Below are 18,573 nucleotides of genomic sequence, written 5' to 3'. Positions count from 1 at the left end.
CTCGGGGCGCTCCGGAGAGTTTTAGGCTCCCGGCCTCCGGGGGCGGGGAGCCCGGGGGCCACCGCTCAGCCTGGCCGCGGGGCGCGGGGGCGCGTGGCACACCGCCCTCTCCTGCCCGAGACCCGGGCACCGAGCGCTCACGGCTCTCGGGGTCAGCGCCCCGGGGTCCCCCCTCCCCTCTCCGGAGGGCTGGCTCCTCCGCGCCTCCTTTGATCTGGCCCCCTCCCCACTCTCTGTCCCCGCCGCCGTCGCCGTCGCAGCCCCAAGCAAATTCTTGCAATGGGGAGTTTGCAGACCTCCGGCCTCGGGGCGAGGTCCCTCCCCGCTCCGGCGCTCCCATTCCCAAGGCGACCCTGGGGCGCGAGGTAGCCAGGGCCTAGCGCTTGCTGACCCCTCAGATTATGGGCAAAATGTTTACGACTCCAGGTAGGTAGGTCTGCGTGGGGAGAAAGGCCTGGAAGCAACTCCCAGACTGCCAGCTCCCCTGCTGGGCGTGGAGGCAGAGAAACACCTGCCGCCCTGCACCCCGTTTTCTCAGGCCGCCTGTCCTCGGGACACTGCACAACCAGGCGGGCGATGGGACTCGGAGGGAAGGTCCAAGGGAACCGAAGTTTTGTTCCCCCGAAGCTGCCTTTTGGGATGATTTTAAGCTGTTTATTAAGAAACAAGACTCAGAACCTTTATGTGTGCCCCTCTCCTGCCCAAGAGGATTCAGACAGAAAAACCTGTTTTAGGAAGGAGATCTTAGGATGCTGCCTTAGCGAAATTTAATTTAGGTATAAAGAGAGGGCTTCTTAGGTACATGTGTCCCACTCGTCCTCAGCTACCTGTAAAGCACCTAGCCTCACTTTTGAAATCTAAGACCCCTTTTCTTCTTTGTCCAGAATGTCTTACATACCCAGTGTTGCTTTCTCTGTCTCTGGATTTCATGCTTATGTGAATTCCCTGTACACGTTATTGATTTTTTTTTATTTTCTCCTATTAATCTGTCTCTGTTCAGATTATTAACTGCCTAGAATTTAGCGAGTGGGAGAAGTCTTTATTTATTTATTTATTTTTAGCCCCTACAGGTTAAAGCCCCAGAAAGACAGCTGCGGAGGGCCAGTAGATGCTGCCCTGCTGCTGGTGTCACCTGTTTTATTCCGGATCTGACAGTGGGACTGCCAGACTGGGACTCTCCCCAGGACAGGGATCCTCATGGAATAACACTCAGTTTTATGGTAAACACCAGCAACTCGAAGGGGCGGTGCAGTGGCTCAGAGAAGGGCTGTTAGGGAATGTCAGCTCGGTGACACAGGGCGAGCGGGGAGGATGGGGTTTGGACAGGTTAGTAAGGAGCATTTGGAGGAGAGGAAGGAGCACAGGCTGCCTCAGTTTCCAGGTAGGGAGGGAAGCTCTGTGGAGGTGCCGGGAGGATGGCCAGGAAGCCTGACCCAGGGCTGAAACCTGGGATCTGGGCTCAGTCATAGTGAACCTCTTAGGGGACTGGCTTATTTCTGAGAAATGGCTTCCAGCCCCAGTAACACAGCCCAGCACTCTGCCGTGTTCTGAATCCTGCATCACAGAGATTACAATCTGGGACTGGAGTGGCCACAGGTTTGAATGAGGCTTCTACCATTCACTAAGGAGTTGGACATCATTGGACGAGTTCTTTGACCTCTCCCTGCTTTTGTCAGCTGTAAATGTGTGTGTGGGGTAGGTGGAGGGAGAAGGGTACCTACTTCACAGGGGTGAGAATGACCTAAGAATGTATGTGAAAAAAATTTGTATTAGGATGAACTATATAAAGTTGCCACTGTTAGTTAAAAAAGATCACATACTGGCAATTTCATGTGATGCAACCTAATCAGATACCTGTGATAGGTGTAAACACTGTTAGCCAAAAGACACCTAGCATTTGAGCTTCTGCTACACCATATTGCTTTTACTAGACTAAATGAGAGACCACTTTGTTTTTTGTTTTTTTAGAACTTTTAAAATATATATATATCTTATTGATTTTTTTACAGCGAGGAAGAGAGAGGGACAGAGAGCTAGAAACATCGGTGAGAGAGAAACATTGATCAGCTGCCTCCTGCACATCCCCTACTGGGGATGTGCCCACAGCCAAGGTACATGCCCTTGACCGGAATAGAACCTGAGACCATTCAGCCCACAGGCTGACGCTCTATCCACTGAGACAAATGGGTTAGGGCAGAACTTTTTTTTGATAAACTATTTTTGAGTCCAACCATATATTTTGTCTTTCCATCAAACTTTTGCACCAAACTCGGAGTTTGAAAACAATGGGTGCCCTGGCCCATAAGGTTCAGCTGGTTGGGCGACGGCCCATGCACCCAAAGGTTGCTGGTTCCATTCCTGGTCAGGGACATGCTCAGGTTGTGGACTTGATCCCGGTGGAGGGTGTGCAGGAGGCAGCCGATCCATGTTCCACTTGCACATTGATTTTTCTCTTTCTCTCTCCTTCTCCCTTCCTCTCTAAAAATCAATACAAATATTTATTAAAGAAATAATAGTGGTTTTATGTATCCATGTGTAACTCTTTTAAGGGCATAGGTTTTTTTCTCTCTCCAGGTTCCCCCCTCCCCCCCCCCTTTTTTTTTCTTTTAATGCAGTGGACAGAAAGGAGGTGAGATTGGTGAGGACCCTGGATGGGTTACGTTATATAATTCAGGGACTACCCTAATGACAGTACAGATCTCTTGCCACCACTGGGTTGGGTGAGGGTAGGATTAGTATCACAAAGCCAGAAATGTCCTGTGCCCTTAAGTGAAGGGTCCCATGGTTTCCATGGACCAAACTCTACCAGGCATATTTCCAGAACACAAAAGGGGTGGTCATTAGGTAGTTGTTGGTCACAGTTATATAAGTGATTAAATTGGCATCTTCGGTTTCTGAATATTAATAAGGTAAGCCCAGGGGGAGTCCAATATGGCAGTGGATTAGTTGGGAGCCACACTGATCTCCTAAGACCAAATTGGAATTACAACTAAAATATTGAAAAATCATCCTGAAGAACCAACTGAAGATTAGCTGGAGAGAAGACTTACAATCCAGGACTTAAAGAGGAGACCACATAGTGCCTGGTTGGAAGTGTAGAGGCTGGCTAGGGTCCCACAAGCAGCAGCTGAAGTGCTAGAGGGATATCTCAGGGGTTCCCCGTAGGAAGTCTGAGGTCTAAACCTCAAACCAGGCTCCCCATCCCAGAGCACCAGAACTAGGAAAGTTGCCCACATCACATCTGGCTGGGGAAAAAAGCAGGGTTGCTGTCTGCCCAGGAGAGATAGCTAGAAATGCAGGCACCCTCTTAAAGGGCCAATGCACACATTTTGTTTGTAGCCATTCACCTTGGGCTCCAGCAGAGGAAGGGCAGAGTGGATGAGAGCTGTGTGAGGAGTCCCAGGTTCGTGGCTCTGGGGTGAGAGCTGAGGAGACAGCCGCCTGGATCCCTATGCTGAGTCATTCCCCCATACCGCAGGGGGCATCTTTCTCAGACCTTTCCTATCATGCAGCATTAGCCTGGGGGGGAAGCAATAGCCTTACCTGTAGGAATCCCTCTCACCTCACCCTGTGGAGCTTACGCCCTGCTGAGAACTATAGCCAGAGACTCATTAAGTGACTGAGACTACCAGACAGTCTACAGGCAGAGGCGGATCTAGAGGTGCTTTGAATTTGCTTCTCCAGCTCCTGGGCCTGGGACTAGGAAAAGCAAACCTTGGCCTGCAGCTTGGTCCTTTCCACATGCAGCCAGGCCCAGCAGAGGGAGCCATAAGCTGTGGATTGCTGGGCCAGTCACAGAGAGTATCTGACATTGTCCTGCACCAGAGTCCCTCCCAAGAGGCCCAGACCAACACACCTAGTGCCCAGCTTCAGGTAACAACAGAGCAGGATCCAATAAGCCTCACAGGCAGCATATCCACAGGGAGATATTAGCAGGCTCCAGAACCTGCTGAGACAAATCCCATTTCGTGTGATCAGCACCTGCACAGCAGCCTGCACACTGTGTTGCGGGTTGAGCTTCACTGTCAGCCAGCCCGAGTGTTGAGCCCATGCATTAATGGGTCAATAGCAATCAAGACTCAATTTCAATAGGAGGGCCCACCAATGTGCACAAGGAACATTCTTAGCTCCCAGTTCTGGTGATCAGGAGATTACTTCACTGGGTCCCACAGCTCACCTACTACATAAGGCCACCCTACCAAGACTGGGAGTCATAGCAGATCTATCTAATCCATAGAAACAAACACCAATAGGTAGCCAAAATGGAGAAACAAAGGAACAGGCATCAAGCGAAGGAACAAGGTAATTCTCCAGAAGAAGAGCTAAATGAAGTAGAGGTAACTAATTTATCAGATACACAGTTCAGAGTAATGATTATAAGGATGCTCAACAGCATGAAAAAGGATAAAGAAACCATAAAAAATACTATGATCCGTGATATTGTATTATTACATCGACAGGGGGAAATTTCTCCTAAAAATAGACCTGAGTCAAATTGATTTCTAATGCATAGAGATGAGCTTTTTACTAATGTGAGCTCCTGCCTGACAACCTCACACAGTATGTAGCTGCCTCTTCCTTTTTAACCCACTAAGTGCAGTTTGCCTCCAACCCCATCATTCATCATCCTGGTGTGTAGAATGTAGTCCAGTCCTGCACATGACCCATTGCTGTGTATCAAAGAGATTAAATTTAGAGGTATAGCTTTGAGTTGAGGGTCTTCACCAGAATGAATATCCAACAGTTGATAGGTTGCTTATCTGTGCTACCTTTTGGATGGACAGGGCCCATGGTTTTTAAAATTGATTGCAAAAAGGAATTCGAGGATAATAACTGAAAAGAAGGTGAGGAGGAAGGTTTGGACCTGGATGTTCATAGTTTTAGGGCTTGTGTTATGAGCTAATATATCTCAGGGAGGAGTCCTCCTGCAAGAGAAAAGTAAAAGTAATAAACTAAAGGGTGAACTTATCAGCTTAATGAATATGGGATGGGCTGACTTGGTTTGTCTTATTTTTATTTAGGTCACATTTTAGGTCACATGATGATGGTTATTTTTTGGCTTTCTTTTTACCCCCATATTTTTGTATTTCCCCTTGATCATATCACCCAGTCCAGTGTTCAAGCCCAAGTAGGTGATCCCACTCTCGATTTAGAAGTCAACCATTTTTATCTCCTATGGTTAGGGTCAGCCTTGGTAACTTTCAGGACCTTTGGGGAAACCTTTATGAAATGTTTGGAGTATTATTTTTGGCCCTCCTCTGCATATGGCACACTGGTTGGGCCCATGTCTCTAGGACCACTTTGTGGGGACCCAAGTAACTCACTGGTATTATAGGGCCCCATAGGGTGGGTCTCATCATCTCCAGGAGCTTGGTTGACCTTGAACCACCAGGGTCGAAATGTTGGCTATTCTTTTTGGCCTTCCTTGGTTTCTGCCTTGAGGTCTTTGTTGCTGAACAGTTGGAAGGCCAATTCCACCAATCGGAGGTCAGGTGGTAAGTTCTATCTCTAATTTTTGCAGTTCTCTCCTACTGTCTGGAGCAGATGGTGATATAAAGTGGGACTGGATTAGTGCATTTCCTTCTATAGACTCTGGGTCTATATTAGTGAAGATGCACAGGCATTCCCTAAGTCTTTCTAAGAAAGCAGAGGGATTCTCTTTAGGCTCCTGGGTAATTTCCTGGATCTGATTCCAATTGATAGGTTTCTGGCAACTGCCTGTATTCCCTTAAGGATCATATTTCTAAAATGGCTACATTGACCTTCTCCTATAGTGTCCCTAAAGTCCTAATAGGATCCCTCTTGGGGATGGCTTGTGCTCCTGGTAGATCTGATGACCTGCATTATCCCTATTAATTTTGTTTGCTTCTTCTCTAGCCTTTGTAAAGACTAGGGCTCTCGCTTTTCCTGTTAATAGGATATTTAAGAGGGTCTTGCCCTAGCCAGTTTGGTTCAGTGGATAGTGTCAGCCTGAGGGCTGAAGGATCCCAGATTAAATCCTGGTCAAGGATACATGCCCAGCTTGATCCCCAGTAGAGGGCATGCAGGAGGCAGCTAATCAATGATTCTCTCTCTTCATTTATATACATACATACATACATATACATACATATACATACATATATATATATATATATATATATATATATATATACACATATATATATATTTTTTTAAAGAGGGTCTGGTAAAGCAACAAGCAGACTGTCAAATTACAGCAGGGAGGTTGGGGAGGTTGGGGAGATCTGGGGGAGATAAGAGATCAACCGAAGGACTTGTATACATGCATATAAGTACAACCAATGGACACAAAACTCTGGGGAGGGAGGGTATGTACGGGAGGGGGGGGCATTGGTATATGTACAAAAATAATAATTTAATAAAAAATATATTAATAAAAAATAAATAAAATAAATAAATAAAAATAAAAAGAGGGTCTGTATGTCTGCCCAAGTGGGGTAGTGGGTCTGGAATATTCCCCCAGGTTAAGGAAGCCCTCTGGGTCTTCTCTTAATCCTTTAGAATGTGCCTTCCAATTATATAGATCTGACAAGGCAAGGGTACATACAGTCATTAGGTTATCTCTTTCTTCACTGGGAATTTCTCTGAGGGGGACAACCTTCCTGTCCCCCAGGTTGGTAACTTATCTCACTATGAGTGCCGGTCAGGCTGAGGCCGGGGTGTGGATGAGGTGTAGGGTTGAGGGAATGAGGGAGGTGGTGAGGGAAGAGGTGAGGGGCTTGAAGGATTATCTGAAGGGGATGTAACATCCTGTCCAGGGGAGGGCTGGTCATTAGGACTAGGTGGCATCAGGGGAACACTTGGCCTTGGGGAGGGAGTAGGTCAAGGAGGTCTTCTGGTCTTAAATTTAAAATTGGCAAAACTGATTTGGTTTGCTGGGGTCTCTCTTTAGGATGTAGTCCTACATTTTTATTTATTTTACTTGTCATCCCTTATTTCGGTGCATGGCCATGAAAAATTGAACATAAGGGATTTTATACCATTTTGAAGAATTGTGTTCTAATATAGAGACCTGTTTACTGGCCCTGATTCTCCACTACTACCCCCTCCCAGTCCCCCAGTTCATATCAGGCCAAGTGGTTTTACAAAGGAAAATAAGCAGCTTTTCAGTTAAGGGGTGATACTGAGTGACTCCCAATTCTGTAATAAGTACCCCAACGGGGATTTTTCTGGTTCCTCATATCCTTGAAGTTTTATCCCTTATTTGCTACCACCCTCCCAGGGGGGCATCTCTTACAGTTGGTAGATACACAAATCCCACAGAGTGGGCCCAGACCAAGTGACTCATCCTTTCCCTTTGGTTGATAATCCAGGCCTCCACCAGGGATATGCAGGTATGTAGATACTTTACAGCAGGGCCCAAGACAATAGGTCCCTATTACGATCTGCCTAGACCCTTTCCCAGTCTAGTGGGGTAGCCTAGAGGTATAGTATGGTTAAGCTTCTCCTATCTAAGAGACAAGCACTTAAATGGGGTTGGAAGTGGGGTTAGGAGTCAGCTAAAACTAGCCAGAAGGCTTTCTCCTGCTGTACGAGAAGTGCATTCAAAAAGGGCCTGGACAAGGGTCCTTGAGACCCTTGGTGCTCAAAGACTTATCCAATCTTATGTAGTTTCTGGTCCCAGGGCCCAGGGGCTCCTAATCGTCCCTCCCTCCTGTTCCTTCCTCCCTACTGTCCAGACTCTTAGTGCCTGTATAGCTTCCTCTTGGTATCAGAAAGGCCTCTTTCTCCCTTTGGCTGTATCTATGCACATTTGCTGTACAATCTGCCTCTTTGCTAAAGACTATCCCACAGCTGGATGGTTTATTTTATTTATTTTTAAAATATATTTTATTCATTTTTTTCTTCTTTTTTTACAGAGAGGAAGGGAGAGGGGCAGAGAGTTAGAAACATTGATGAGAGAGAAACATCAGTCAGTTGCCTCCTGCTCACCCCCTCTGGGGATGTGCAGGCAACCAAGGCACATGGCCTTAACCAAAATCAAACCTGGGGCCCTCCAGTCCACAGGCTGAAACTATCCACTGAGCCAAACCAGTCAGGGCCAGCTGGATGGTTTAGACTAGGGGTGTCGAACTCAATCAGAGAAGGGGCCAAAATCTAAAATCCAGCCTAAATCGCGGGCCGAATGGTTTACTGAACAGTCATAAACTGTCATTGTGATGGAAACGCAGCGGAGTGCAGCGATGACAGCGCGGTGCGGGCCACATTGCAAGGCCTGGCGGGACAGATTTGGCCCGAGGGCCTTGTGTTTGACACATGTGGTTTAGACCAACAGTGAGAGACAGATGACGTACAGTATTAACTTAAAGCTCACTTTTCATATTTAAAGCCTAAAAATAGTCTTCCTACAGGGAGGGGGACAGTGTGTGATTTTATAGTGTTCCTGGTTGCCCAGATATTTGCTTCATGTTAGCAGGGGGCCATGTGCCAATCGACCCTGTTCTGGGACTGACTTATCCTTCCCTTAATCTCTAGGGCAGTGGTTGCCAACCAATGGTCTATGTGCCCCACCGCCTCTTTTTACCAAAATTTGTTTTTATTGATTTCAGAAAGGAAGAGGGAGGGATAGAAACATCAATGATTGAGCCTACAACACAGGCATGTGCTCTGACCCAGAATCAAAACTGACCACCAGGTCATAGGTCAGTGCTCAACCACTGAGCCATGCCGGCCAGGCACTACCGGCTTTTAAGTGCCTGCAAGATGCAGCAAAAACCCACTGAGAGCAATCAATCAGACAAGACAGGACAGATGTTAAACATGAAACAGAAGAACCAGTTGAGGTCCCTCCCTCCTGTTCCTTCCTCCCTACTGTCCAGACTCTTAATGCCTGCATAGCTCCTCTCTCACCCTTCTCGGATCCTCTCCATGGAGGATCCTGCCTGGGACGTAAGTAATGACCTCCTGCTGGCGTCCCCTGGCACAGCCCAACAAGCATCCTCCTTCAGCCTTTCAGGGGTCTTCCCTAGGTGCTCACCCTTGATGGCGAGAAGACATTCAGACTGTGTTTCAGTCTCGGAGGCTCCTGGTCCCAGAGGCAGAGAGTGTAGGGCAAAGCAAGGCCGTTTCTGGCTGGTAGCTATCGAGGCTCAGGTGTCGGAGCCTGGAAGCAAATGTCTCTTTGTAGTCACTAATCTGTTACCAATTTAGATCGTCCCTACTGTGGGAACCTGGGAGTTCATCTTTAGAAATTTTCATCTTTTTTAAAAAAAATATATTTTATTGACTTTCACAGAGAAGAAGGGAGAGGGATAGAGAGTTAGAAACATCGATGAGAGAGAAACATCGATCAGCTGCCTCCTGCACACCCCCTACTGGGGATGTGCCCACAACCAAGGTACATGCCCTTGACCGGAATCGAACCTGGGACCCTTCAGTCCGCAGGCCGACGCTCTGTCCCCTGAGCCAAACCAGTTTCGGCATAAGTTTTCATCTTGATGAAATCAAGTTCATCAAATTTTCTGTCATGCTTTTCGTGTTCTAAGAAATCGTTGCCTACCCCAAAGTCATAGATTTCCTTTAGTATTTTCTCCTAGAAGTTTTATATTTTAGTTTTCATGTTCATATCTATGACTTAATTCTTTTATAGATGTTGAAACTGTGGACAAAAAAGGGGCCACATACTAAACTTCACAAGCTCAGGGGAGGCCAACCTTGCAGGCCCTACAAGGTACCACCTAGGATGGTCTGAACATAAAACTTCCTAACTAAAATCGATCATGGTGAGTCACCAGTCACAACCAATAGCTTCCTTGACCAAAGTGCTTGCCTATGTGAGCTTGTCTATTGTCATTTTGCATCTAAGATAACATACCTTTGAAATGTCAGAGTAATCTCCTTTACAGACCCTTCAGGGCACAACATCCCAGCAGAACATGAGACCACAAAACCCCTCATTATTTATTTATTCCCAGAATCCCATCTCTAAGTGCCATAAATGTTACTCATTTCCCATCCTGTAAAAGAAGTGTGTCTATTCGTTTTACCTTTTATCCAATCCAGAGATTTCCCCACTTTACTTTTCCTGCTCCCTAACTATCACCAGTGAATTTCATTAACCTCCTTATGTCTCGATTCAAATGTATAAAATAAACCGCAGAACTGCCAATCTCCAGAGAATTTCCTCAATGGGTTGAGATTTTGTTTCCAGGCAATTGTCATCAATTCGGCTCAAATAAACTCGAAAAAAATTCTCCACAGATTTGGATCTCAGCTCCCAGTAAGGTATTTTTCTATTCTTAATCTCTCTTTCCCCCTTCTCTTAATGTTAGCTACTTTTATACAGATGACAACAAAGGTAATTTCCCCTAAAATTTCAGCTGTTTCAACACCATTCGTTGACCAACTGTACTTTCCCCATTAAATTAGCTTGACACTTGTCAAAAATCAATTAACCATGTATATGTGGGCTTATTTCTGAACTTTCATCTGTTTTATTGTTCCATCCGGCTATCCTAATGCCAACTGTAGTCTCAGTTACTGCAGCTTTGTAGAGTTTTGAAATCAGGTAGTGTAATTTCCTTTTCAAAATGTTGTTTTGGCTATTCTAGGTCCTATACATTTCCATATAAATCTTATCAACTTGTCAATGCCTAAAAAAAAAAAAAAAAAAAAAAAAAGAGGAAAAAAAGGTGTTCTAACTAGTTTGGCTCAGTGGATAGAGCAGAGCGCCAGCCTCTGGACCAAAGGATCCTGGGTTTGATTCCAATCACGGGCACATACCTTGGTTGTAGGCTCCTTCCAACCCGGGCCCTGGTCTGGACTCATGCTTGAGGCTAGCAATTGATGTGTTTCTCTCACATCAATGTTTGTCTTTCCCTCTCTCTTCCACTCTCCCTAAAATTCAATGGAAAAATATCCTCGGGTAAGGGTTAAAAAAAACACCACCAATGGAATGCTTATCTTTTCCAATGCTTTAACCGTTTCACTAGTGTCCCCAGAACACCAGACAGCCCAGTGCAACAGGCCGGCACCACGTCCTCCCCTGCCCACCTCACCATCTCCCCTTTGCTCAGGGAGCACCAGCCACACTGTCGTTCACGTCCTCCATTCTCTAGAGACGTTTTCTGTCTCAGCCCTGTCTAAACCAGACCCTGGTGACAGTCTTTTACCGTGTTCTTTACTTTTCCTTCATGGTACTTAGCAGTTAGTAAAAAGACATTATGTTTACGTGCTTATTTGTTTACTAGAAAGTAGGAACCATATCTAGTTGTTGGCTGCTGTTATTGGTACTGCTCAGTGCAGGGCCTGGCATGCAAACAGCACTCAGCGTTTACTGGTTGATGAATAAAGGCAGATGTAGCTTTCTGAATATTTTATTGGGGCAAACCAATATTTCTGTGAGATGACCCTTAAGCAGCGGTTGCCAACCTTTTGGACCTCACGGACCACAGGTTGGCGACTGCTGAAGTTATCTCAAGTAGTTCCCCTTCAGTTTTTAAAATTATTGAATTTATTGGGGCGACATTGGTTAATAAAATTATGTAGGTTTCAAGTGTACAGTTATGTAATTCACCACCTGTATATTGTATTGTGTTCACCACCCAAAGTCAGTCTCCTTCCCTCACCATTTATTCCCTTTACCCGCTTCTGCCTTTCCCTCTGGTAATCCCTACACTATCTGTGTTTTTGAGTTTTTTGCTTAATCCCTTCACCTTTTTTCACTCAGCCCTGCAACTCCCCTCCCCTCTGATACCCTTAAGTTATTAGCATGCACCCTTAAAGCTTATACACCCACCCCAATCCACTTTTTATAGCTTTCCAGTCACTCAACAAAGTAAAATAAAATAAAATAAAATAAAACCATGTGGCAAAAAAGGGAGACGGGGTAAGGGAGAAAGAAAGAGGGACATTTGAACATCACTTACATTTTTATTGAATTTCCCCTTCTCTCCTTTTGTCAGATTATATGAGCATTGCAGCAATGGAGAGGGGTTATGACAGCACCTCTTGCAAATTCCAGGTTACAGGCAAATTGGTCAGTGGAAAATATGGGCCAACAAAGTAAGATCTCAGCTCCCCATAAGCTATTTTTCTATTCTTATTTTCTCTTTCCCCTTCTCTTAATGCTAGCTACTTTTGTACAGAGAGGGATCATCGAGACTGTGAGCATGATTTCACCAGTTTCCTATGAAGAACCATCCAGGATGACTCTTGTCATTCCAACCATTGGTTTAACATCACAGAAGACCTAATGTTTAGGGTGCAGACAAGTTACCATTCCACCCTAGTCCGTGACATGTCCCACACACCCTTGGAACCAAGGGACCAAGCTTTTGCACAAGAAGCTTGGGAACTGTGTTGGAAAAAGCAGCCTGTGACTTGGCTTAAGGCTCCACGTATATGGAAGGATCCACTTATCCATGCAGATGGCAGCAAGACGGGACACTTAGCCCATCAAAGTACTGCTCTTGTTTTACCTTTCATGTAACCTCCCCACCACTGCTCCAAAAGAACAGACCTTTGGGTATTGCTTCATTAAAAACACAGTAACTGCAGTTTAAGAGCCATTGCATTCTTTAGGGTCAGTTTATTATATCTCATCATACCACAAAGAATCACAGTTTAAGGCCATTTTTTCATGTGTACTATGCACAGCTCCCCAACCAAGCCACTCCCTGGGAATGTGATACCTGCGGACTCACCACAGAAGACTGGAATAAACATTTTCAATAGGGGCTCCAGCTAATCCCTTTGGTTTCCTCCCTAGAAAAGGCTCTCACTCCATAGCAAAAGACGCTTGGAATACAGGTCACTGGAAACAACAAAAGGGGCAAGAGCATTTTCCATACAACTGAAAGCAAGTGGGTTACTGGCTCGTCCCAGCATCTCTTCAGTATGAGAAGCAGAAAGCCAGCCTTCTAACTTGGCTATCTGGGCACACAGCAATTGACTAGGAGCCTGGACATACATTTCATGAGGATAAAGCTGAGGAGAATGGACATGCATTCCGCCACATGGAAGTGTTCTGATTAACTGGCTTAGTGGATCAAGATGCCTGCTGGGCACTGAGCTTCCATGATAAACAGGTAGCAGCACATCTATAGGTTCTGGGACTGCATTTAAGCAAACAGCTGCTCAACAGCTAGAAGAACCTTTTGACTTTTATAACCTTCATAATCCCTTTGGGCTATGCTGATTTTACCCGTGTGAAATGCACCAGTTCTGGATCTTCATGAAGGTAGACAGAAGGAAAACCACTACTCTCCCCACTGCCCAACCACACGGGTTTTAGCAGGTAGAGATTATAATCCATTTTGGTGTACCCAGAACACCAGAAGGCACCCTGGGAGTTAGGACACAGCAATTCTTTGCACAAGAGAACCAGGTGACAGGTTTTGCCACATCCCTATGAAATCCAATAAAACAAGAATCCCCCAAATTCTTTTTCTTCACTGTCTGTGGAATTCTAAAAATCAAGAACAGAAAGAAAGAAAAGCCAAATACAGGAGGGAGGGAGTATAGAGACAAACCATGGGAAGAAAACCATTCCTTGGCCTCTGAAAGAGCACTAGGCACACACAGTCCTCAGTAGTTATGAAGGATATTCTGTCCACCTTACGAGACTACATGAGGAAGGAGCATGTTTTGACCATCTGAAATCCTCAGCCTATCATCAAAGTTTAATATAGAGACTTTGAGGTTCTGGAGAGTAGGATGTTTTAAAAAGAGAATAAATTTTCCAAAGCAAAGCAAAAAGTTGAAGAAGTGCTTCAAGCCCCTGAGCATTTCCCATAGTTCCTTGCTTTAGAATGTACACCACATTCTAGGGCAAAGGTGGGAGGATGATCTGTTATCTGCTCCATTCTTTGTGTGTAATTTTGATGTCCCCTCTTTATAGATTTACTGGGTTTTGATGTAATCTGCAGGAAAGTCTCCTAAGCCGGAAATGGATCAAGAATGCTAAATAGAGAGATGGGGAAATGTGATAAGGCTGAGTCCCACCTGCATTGATTAACTCAGATGATCAGCTTTGGTAGTCATGGTTAGCTGATGCCTGTTTGAATCCCACCAGATTCTCGAATCTGGCCCTGTTAAACTATGTACTAAGTAACACTTACATGTCCCAGATTTCGACTTGTTCTCAAAGACTGTATTTATATACACTTGTATTTCCCCAAGGGCTTGGTTCAAGAATGATACTTGCTATATGACTGGATCCTAGATTTATATTACAGTTTCAAGAAGAGACAACCAGCATGTATAATGTTTTGTCCTCTGGAAAGCAGAGGTCCTGAATAGCTCATAGGACTTTTGTTTCTTCAAAAGAAACTTGTAATTTAACTACTTTTATACTGAAATAATTTTATGCCAGCAAAGTGATATATATTTTTAAAATGCCCGTACTGATATTTTATATTGCACTGTCTTCATGCAAGCCAAAATAAAGACTAGCAGATAAGTTCATTGCTTAGTTTGTGACTTATGCAAACCCTACACCACTATATAGTAACTGTAGTGCAAAAGCCATCGGGTACTCTACGGGGTTCTAGGGTGAGACACTAGATGTGCAGGAAAGGGTAGCAATGCACTTTATTTTACAGGACGAGTTACTTGGTCACCACAATTTCTTTCTTACTGCAGCTTGTACATGCTAAGTATAGTCCCCGCATATCCACATGGTTCTTTTATTCACCCCCTGCTATTGTTTAAAAAAGTAAAATAAAACCTTGGAACATTTCAAGGGCTTAAGGCTCTCAGATGCTGAGAGTGACCAAAGACAATTTGAGACATGAAAACAAAATTTCACAAACAATAATAATGCATATATTCTCCACTACACATATTAGCACAAACATACCACAGCTCATGATAAGATGCCCGAGAGAATCTGGACTGAGAATTCTTACCAATAAAAGGAGTGGTTTCACAATGAGAGACGTGCAAAAATACTTTCACATGATTCTTTTCCATTTGGTGCTCAATCTTTCCCTATTATACCTGAAGGCTACTAAAAGACAAGCTGATCTTGGGCAGAATAGAGTCAAAAGTTCTTTTTACTGAAGCTTTGGTTAACAGAAAAAAAAGAAAAAAAGAACTTTAACAAGGTGATTTTCGGATGCGTTCTTTGGTCAAGCAGCATAAAACTCTCTGAAAGAAGTCCCCTTACCTGATATGAAAACAGAGTCAAGAGAGATATGTGTTCAGGATTTCTTTAAAAGAAGAGAAGGTAATGGAAGGCAAGGGAGACTAAACCCTTGATGTCAGGTTAGAATTGTCTCAGACATCAAGAATAGAGAGAACCAGCACTCAGAAGAGTGGTATTTAAATGGGCCAACTTCTAAAAAGGACAGGTTAATAACTTTAATCCTTACAGGAACATGACAAATGATTTCTGAGCAGAGGATTTACCAACATTTCCCTTCATCAGTTTAAATCCTAACCTGGACCCAGACCCTGGCGGAGGCCATCATAATTTTGAAAAGCAGATGGCATTAAGGAGCAAACCACAGTCAGTGTGGTTCTGCAAACAGTAATTAATTCTTCCAGCTGCCCCTGCCCCTCACCCAGCAGGACTGCACATCACTCCACAGAGCAGCTTTGAACACAGAATTGTGAAGTGTGAATCAGCTTCACCTCGGAAGGGCGGGGGCGTTAAGTTAGAGTTTGAGAAGAATCCAGAAATTGGACAGACCCCCAGAGAGTGACCATCATGGAGAACTATTTGATGGTGAATGAAGACATCCTTGTTCCATTCCAGTAAATGGAACAAGACCACGCCTTGGGAGGCTCTTGACCAGGGGGTTACGCAACGAGGGAGAATTTCAGCAGTGCTAACATTTTCTGTTTTTCTTAAAAGGCTAAACGTAAGACTAAAAGCAGAACACTTTGGTTGATTACTTGACTGGTTGAATAAGGATTCCCAGGTTGGCAACCTCCGGGATCTGGAGTGGAAGTAAGTGGAAGGCACTTGCTCCCGAGGGAGGGGGTTGGGGGCCAGGTGAGTCTCGAGGCTGTGATGCCAGGCTGGCAGCTCTGGATGGGCCCAAAGCTGTGAGGCAGCTGGGAGAGGGCAAAAGCCTGTGTGGTTAGCAGAGACAGGCTAGGGTCTGCGTGATTTCACAAATAGGATAGTTATAAAATAAAACATTTTTTAATGGACAAAAAAGCAAAGTGAGTCACCTTTTAAAAAGGTGAAATGCAGCAAAGGAAGACGTGGAGCAGTTTTTTCCTATTTACAAAATGCCATTTGGAGTGGAGGTGGCCACCGTCAGTAGTTGAAAAAATGTCTTTCACGTGAGATGGCCACAGAAGTGTGGTTCCTGGAACTGGCTCAGAAAGGCCACACGCTGTCCCGGGTGAGGGAGAGTTTCCATAAGGGAGCACCAAAAAGGCTCAGTCTTCTGTTTCTTCATATGTGGTCTCATCAAAGGGCCTGTCCAGCAGCGGCACCAACCGGTGACGGGAATACTTCAGCTGTAGTAGGTCCCCAACTTCATCTATCTCTTTGAGAGCCTGAAACGTAAGACAGAGCAGAGGTGGTCAGAGCCAGACGTTGCAGGCGTGGCCAGTGCTTCCCATCCTTTGGTGGGAATGTCTGCATCCATTGCATTTATTCGGGCCGGACCACAGAGCAGCTGTGCAAAGAGCTGCTTTCTGAGCAAGAACATGGGGCTGACTATGAATAATGGGTTGTGAGTAGCAGGTATTCAGGATAAAGGGTATAATTCATCACAGCATGTTATGCTTGGCAGGAAAAGGAACATGTGCCGTGGACTTGCCAGGCCGGCCACAATGTGTTCTCTCTCCTTTTATATTCAGTGCTCACTCTTTCCGGTATCATGCTCTAGAAAACTGACGAGAAGTCTGCGCTGAGATGCCTCCCAGATGCAAACTGGAGAAAGTCCCCAAAGTGGACTGCTGCCCTGACTCAGTAAGACCAAGTGGGAACGTGGGGAAGAGACGGTGTGGGTGAGGAATGTGCTGCAGGAGTGGGAGGAGCAGGGAAAGGACAGAGCTCGATTTGAGCTCCAGAACCCCAATCTTGGGAGATTATATCATCTTCCCATCATAACTCTGACTCAGTATAATGTTCTTTCCTGTAAAATTAGCCCTTTATTTTAAAAATTCAAGGAAGACGGAAACATGTTTCAAACCCTAGATTCTAAGATTTTCTAATAAAAGAACCTGGCACCGGTCAGAGAATGCAGTTTTCAATTCACAGTAGCTCTGCAGCCCTGTTACTCCCCCCGCCAAAACCCGTGGATGCTACCCAGGGCGTCTAATAACAAGCCTGGGGTGAATGTGCCCGGCTTCAGAGACAATGGCTCGATCTACAGCACCATCTCCTTGATTAAGAAACAGTAAGGTGGGCAGTAGAAGCCCTGTAACTCTGCATTCCATCATACCATCTACACATCTTCTGCTCACTCTTATGGTTATAACGTGTAAAAATGTACACCATCTACCTCAGAAGAGGGAATCAGTTCATTATTAGTAAAAAGACACATTTACCAATTCTTAAGTTTAACTTTTAAAAAATCAGTGTTTGTAGAGAGGAAAAGCCCACTAATAGTATTCCTTATTTACTCCGGCTCCAAATGTGAAAGATACAAAAAGCAAGTAAAAGCTGGATTTCAATGGCTATCAGAACAGTGGTGCTTTTGAGAAGAGGCTTAATTGAAAGCTCCATATGGAAACAATTTAAGGTTGAATTTCAGATGGGATAACCCATGAGCCATTTTTGCTCCTGACCTTTGATATAGAATTTTTAAATTTAAAACAACACGACTTAAGGCCATTTATGAATTCAAACTTCAGAAGAACAATATTTTTCATCAATTTAAAAAAGAAAATGAATAGAAATAGGAGTAAACCCACAACAGCCCAAAGGGATCTAGATAACAAAATTTCTTCTGGTCCCAAACCAAATATTTCAGATGAGCAAGTTTCATTTACATAAAAGATAAAATTGTAACTAGAAACTGCCTGCTATTATGTGGGGTTACCTGGTTAGATTAGAAATAAGGAACCATTACAAAGACCAATATTTGTTAACAAATCGCCTACACCAGACCTCTGGATCACAGGGTAAGATGGGTTCTTGGTTAAAAAAGTGTTAATTATAGAGTTGAGTGTGGTCCTTTAATAAGAGTATTTTAGAACAGTTAGGCTCCTGAGGCAATAGCACTGCCCTTATTTTTAAAAATAACACTTTAATGAGATACAATTGACATGCCACAAATTCACCTTCTGAAAGTGTACAAGTCAATGCTTTTAATATATTCATAGTTTGTACAACTTTCATCACTAATTGTAAAGCATATCACCTCAAAAAAGAAACCTCATACTCCTATCAATCAATCTTCATTCCTCCCTCGCCGCTAGCCCTGATAACTACCAATCGATTTTCTTTTCTTTCTTAGTTTTAAAGAGTAATTTTTAAAAATCGTCAATATGTTTATTAATTTTAGAGAGAGGAAAGGAAGGGAGGGAGGGAGGGGAGAGAGAGAGAGAGAGAGAGAGAGAGAGAGAGAGAGAGAGAGAGGGAGAGGGAGAGGGAGAGGGAGGGAGGGAGGGAGGGAGGGAGGGAGGGAGAGAGAGAGAGAGAGA

General features: G+C 44.6%; 1 protein-coding gene across 3 annotated transcripts in view; it reads right to left on the bottom strand.

The window, feature by feature from the left end:
• Positions 1 to 16,098: 16,098 nt before the first annotated feature.
• SPTLC2 (serine palmitoyltransferase long chain base subunit 2) overlaps positions 16,099 to 18,573 on the bottom strand; it is a 93,565-nt gene continuing 91,090 nt past the window's right edge. For 2 of the 3 annotated variants that reach the window (XM_036430271.2, XM_036430258.2), the window contains exons 12-13: positions 16,790 to 16,944; positions 16,099 to 16,476 (exon numbers count right to left, since the gene is read on the bottom strand). In XM_036430271.2, coding sequence (XP_036286164.1) covers positions 16,801 to 16,944 — 144 coding nt within the window. In that variant the 3' untranslated portion in view covers positions 16,099 to 16,476; positions 16,790 to 16,800. The remainder of the gene's footprint in view (positions 16,477 to 16,789; positions 16,945 to 18,573) is intronic. The other variant, XM_036430262.2, reaches the window with a different exon arrangement.

Source organism: Pipistrellus kuhlii, unplaced genomic scaffold, assembly GCF_014108245.1.
Source record: "Pipistrellus kuhlii isolate mPipKuh1 unplaced genomic scaffold, mPipKuh1.p scaffold_m20_p_1, whole genome shotgun sequence".
NCBI classification, from domain to species: Eukaryota; Metazoa; Chordata; class Mammalia; order Chiroptera; family Vespertilionidae; genus Pipistrellus; species Pipistrellus kuhlii.
The sequence above is the reverse complement of the archived record's forward strand: the minus strand, read 5'-3'. Positions and strand labels throughout refer to the sequence as shown.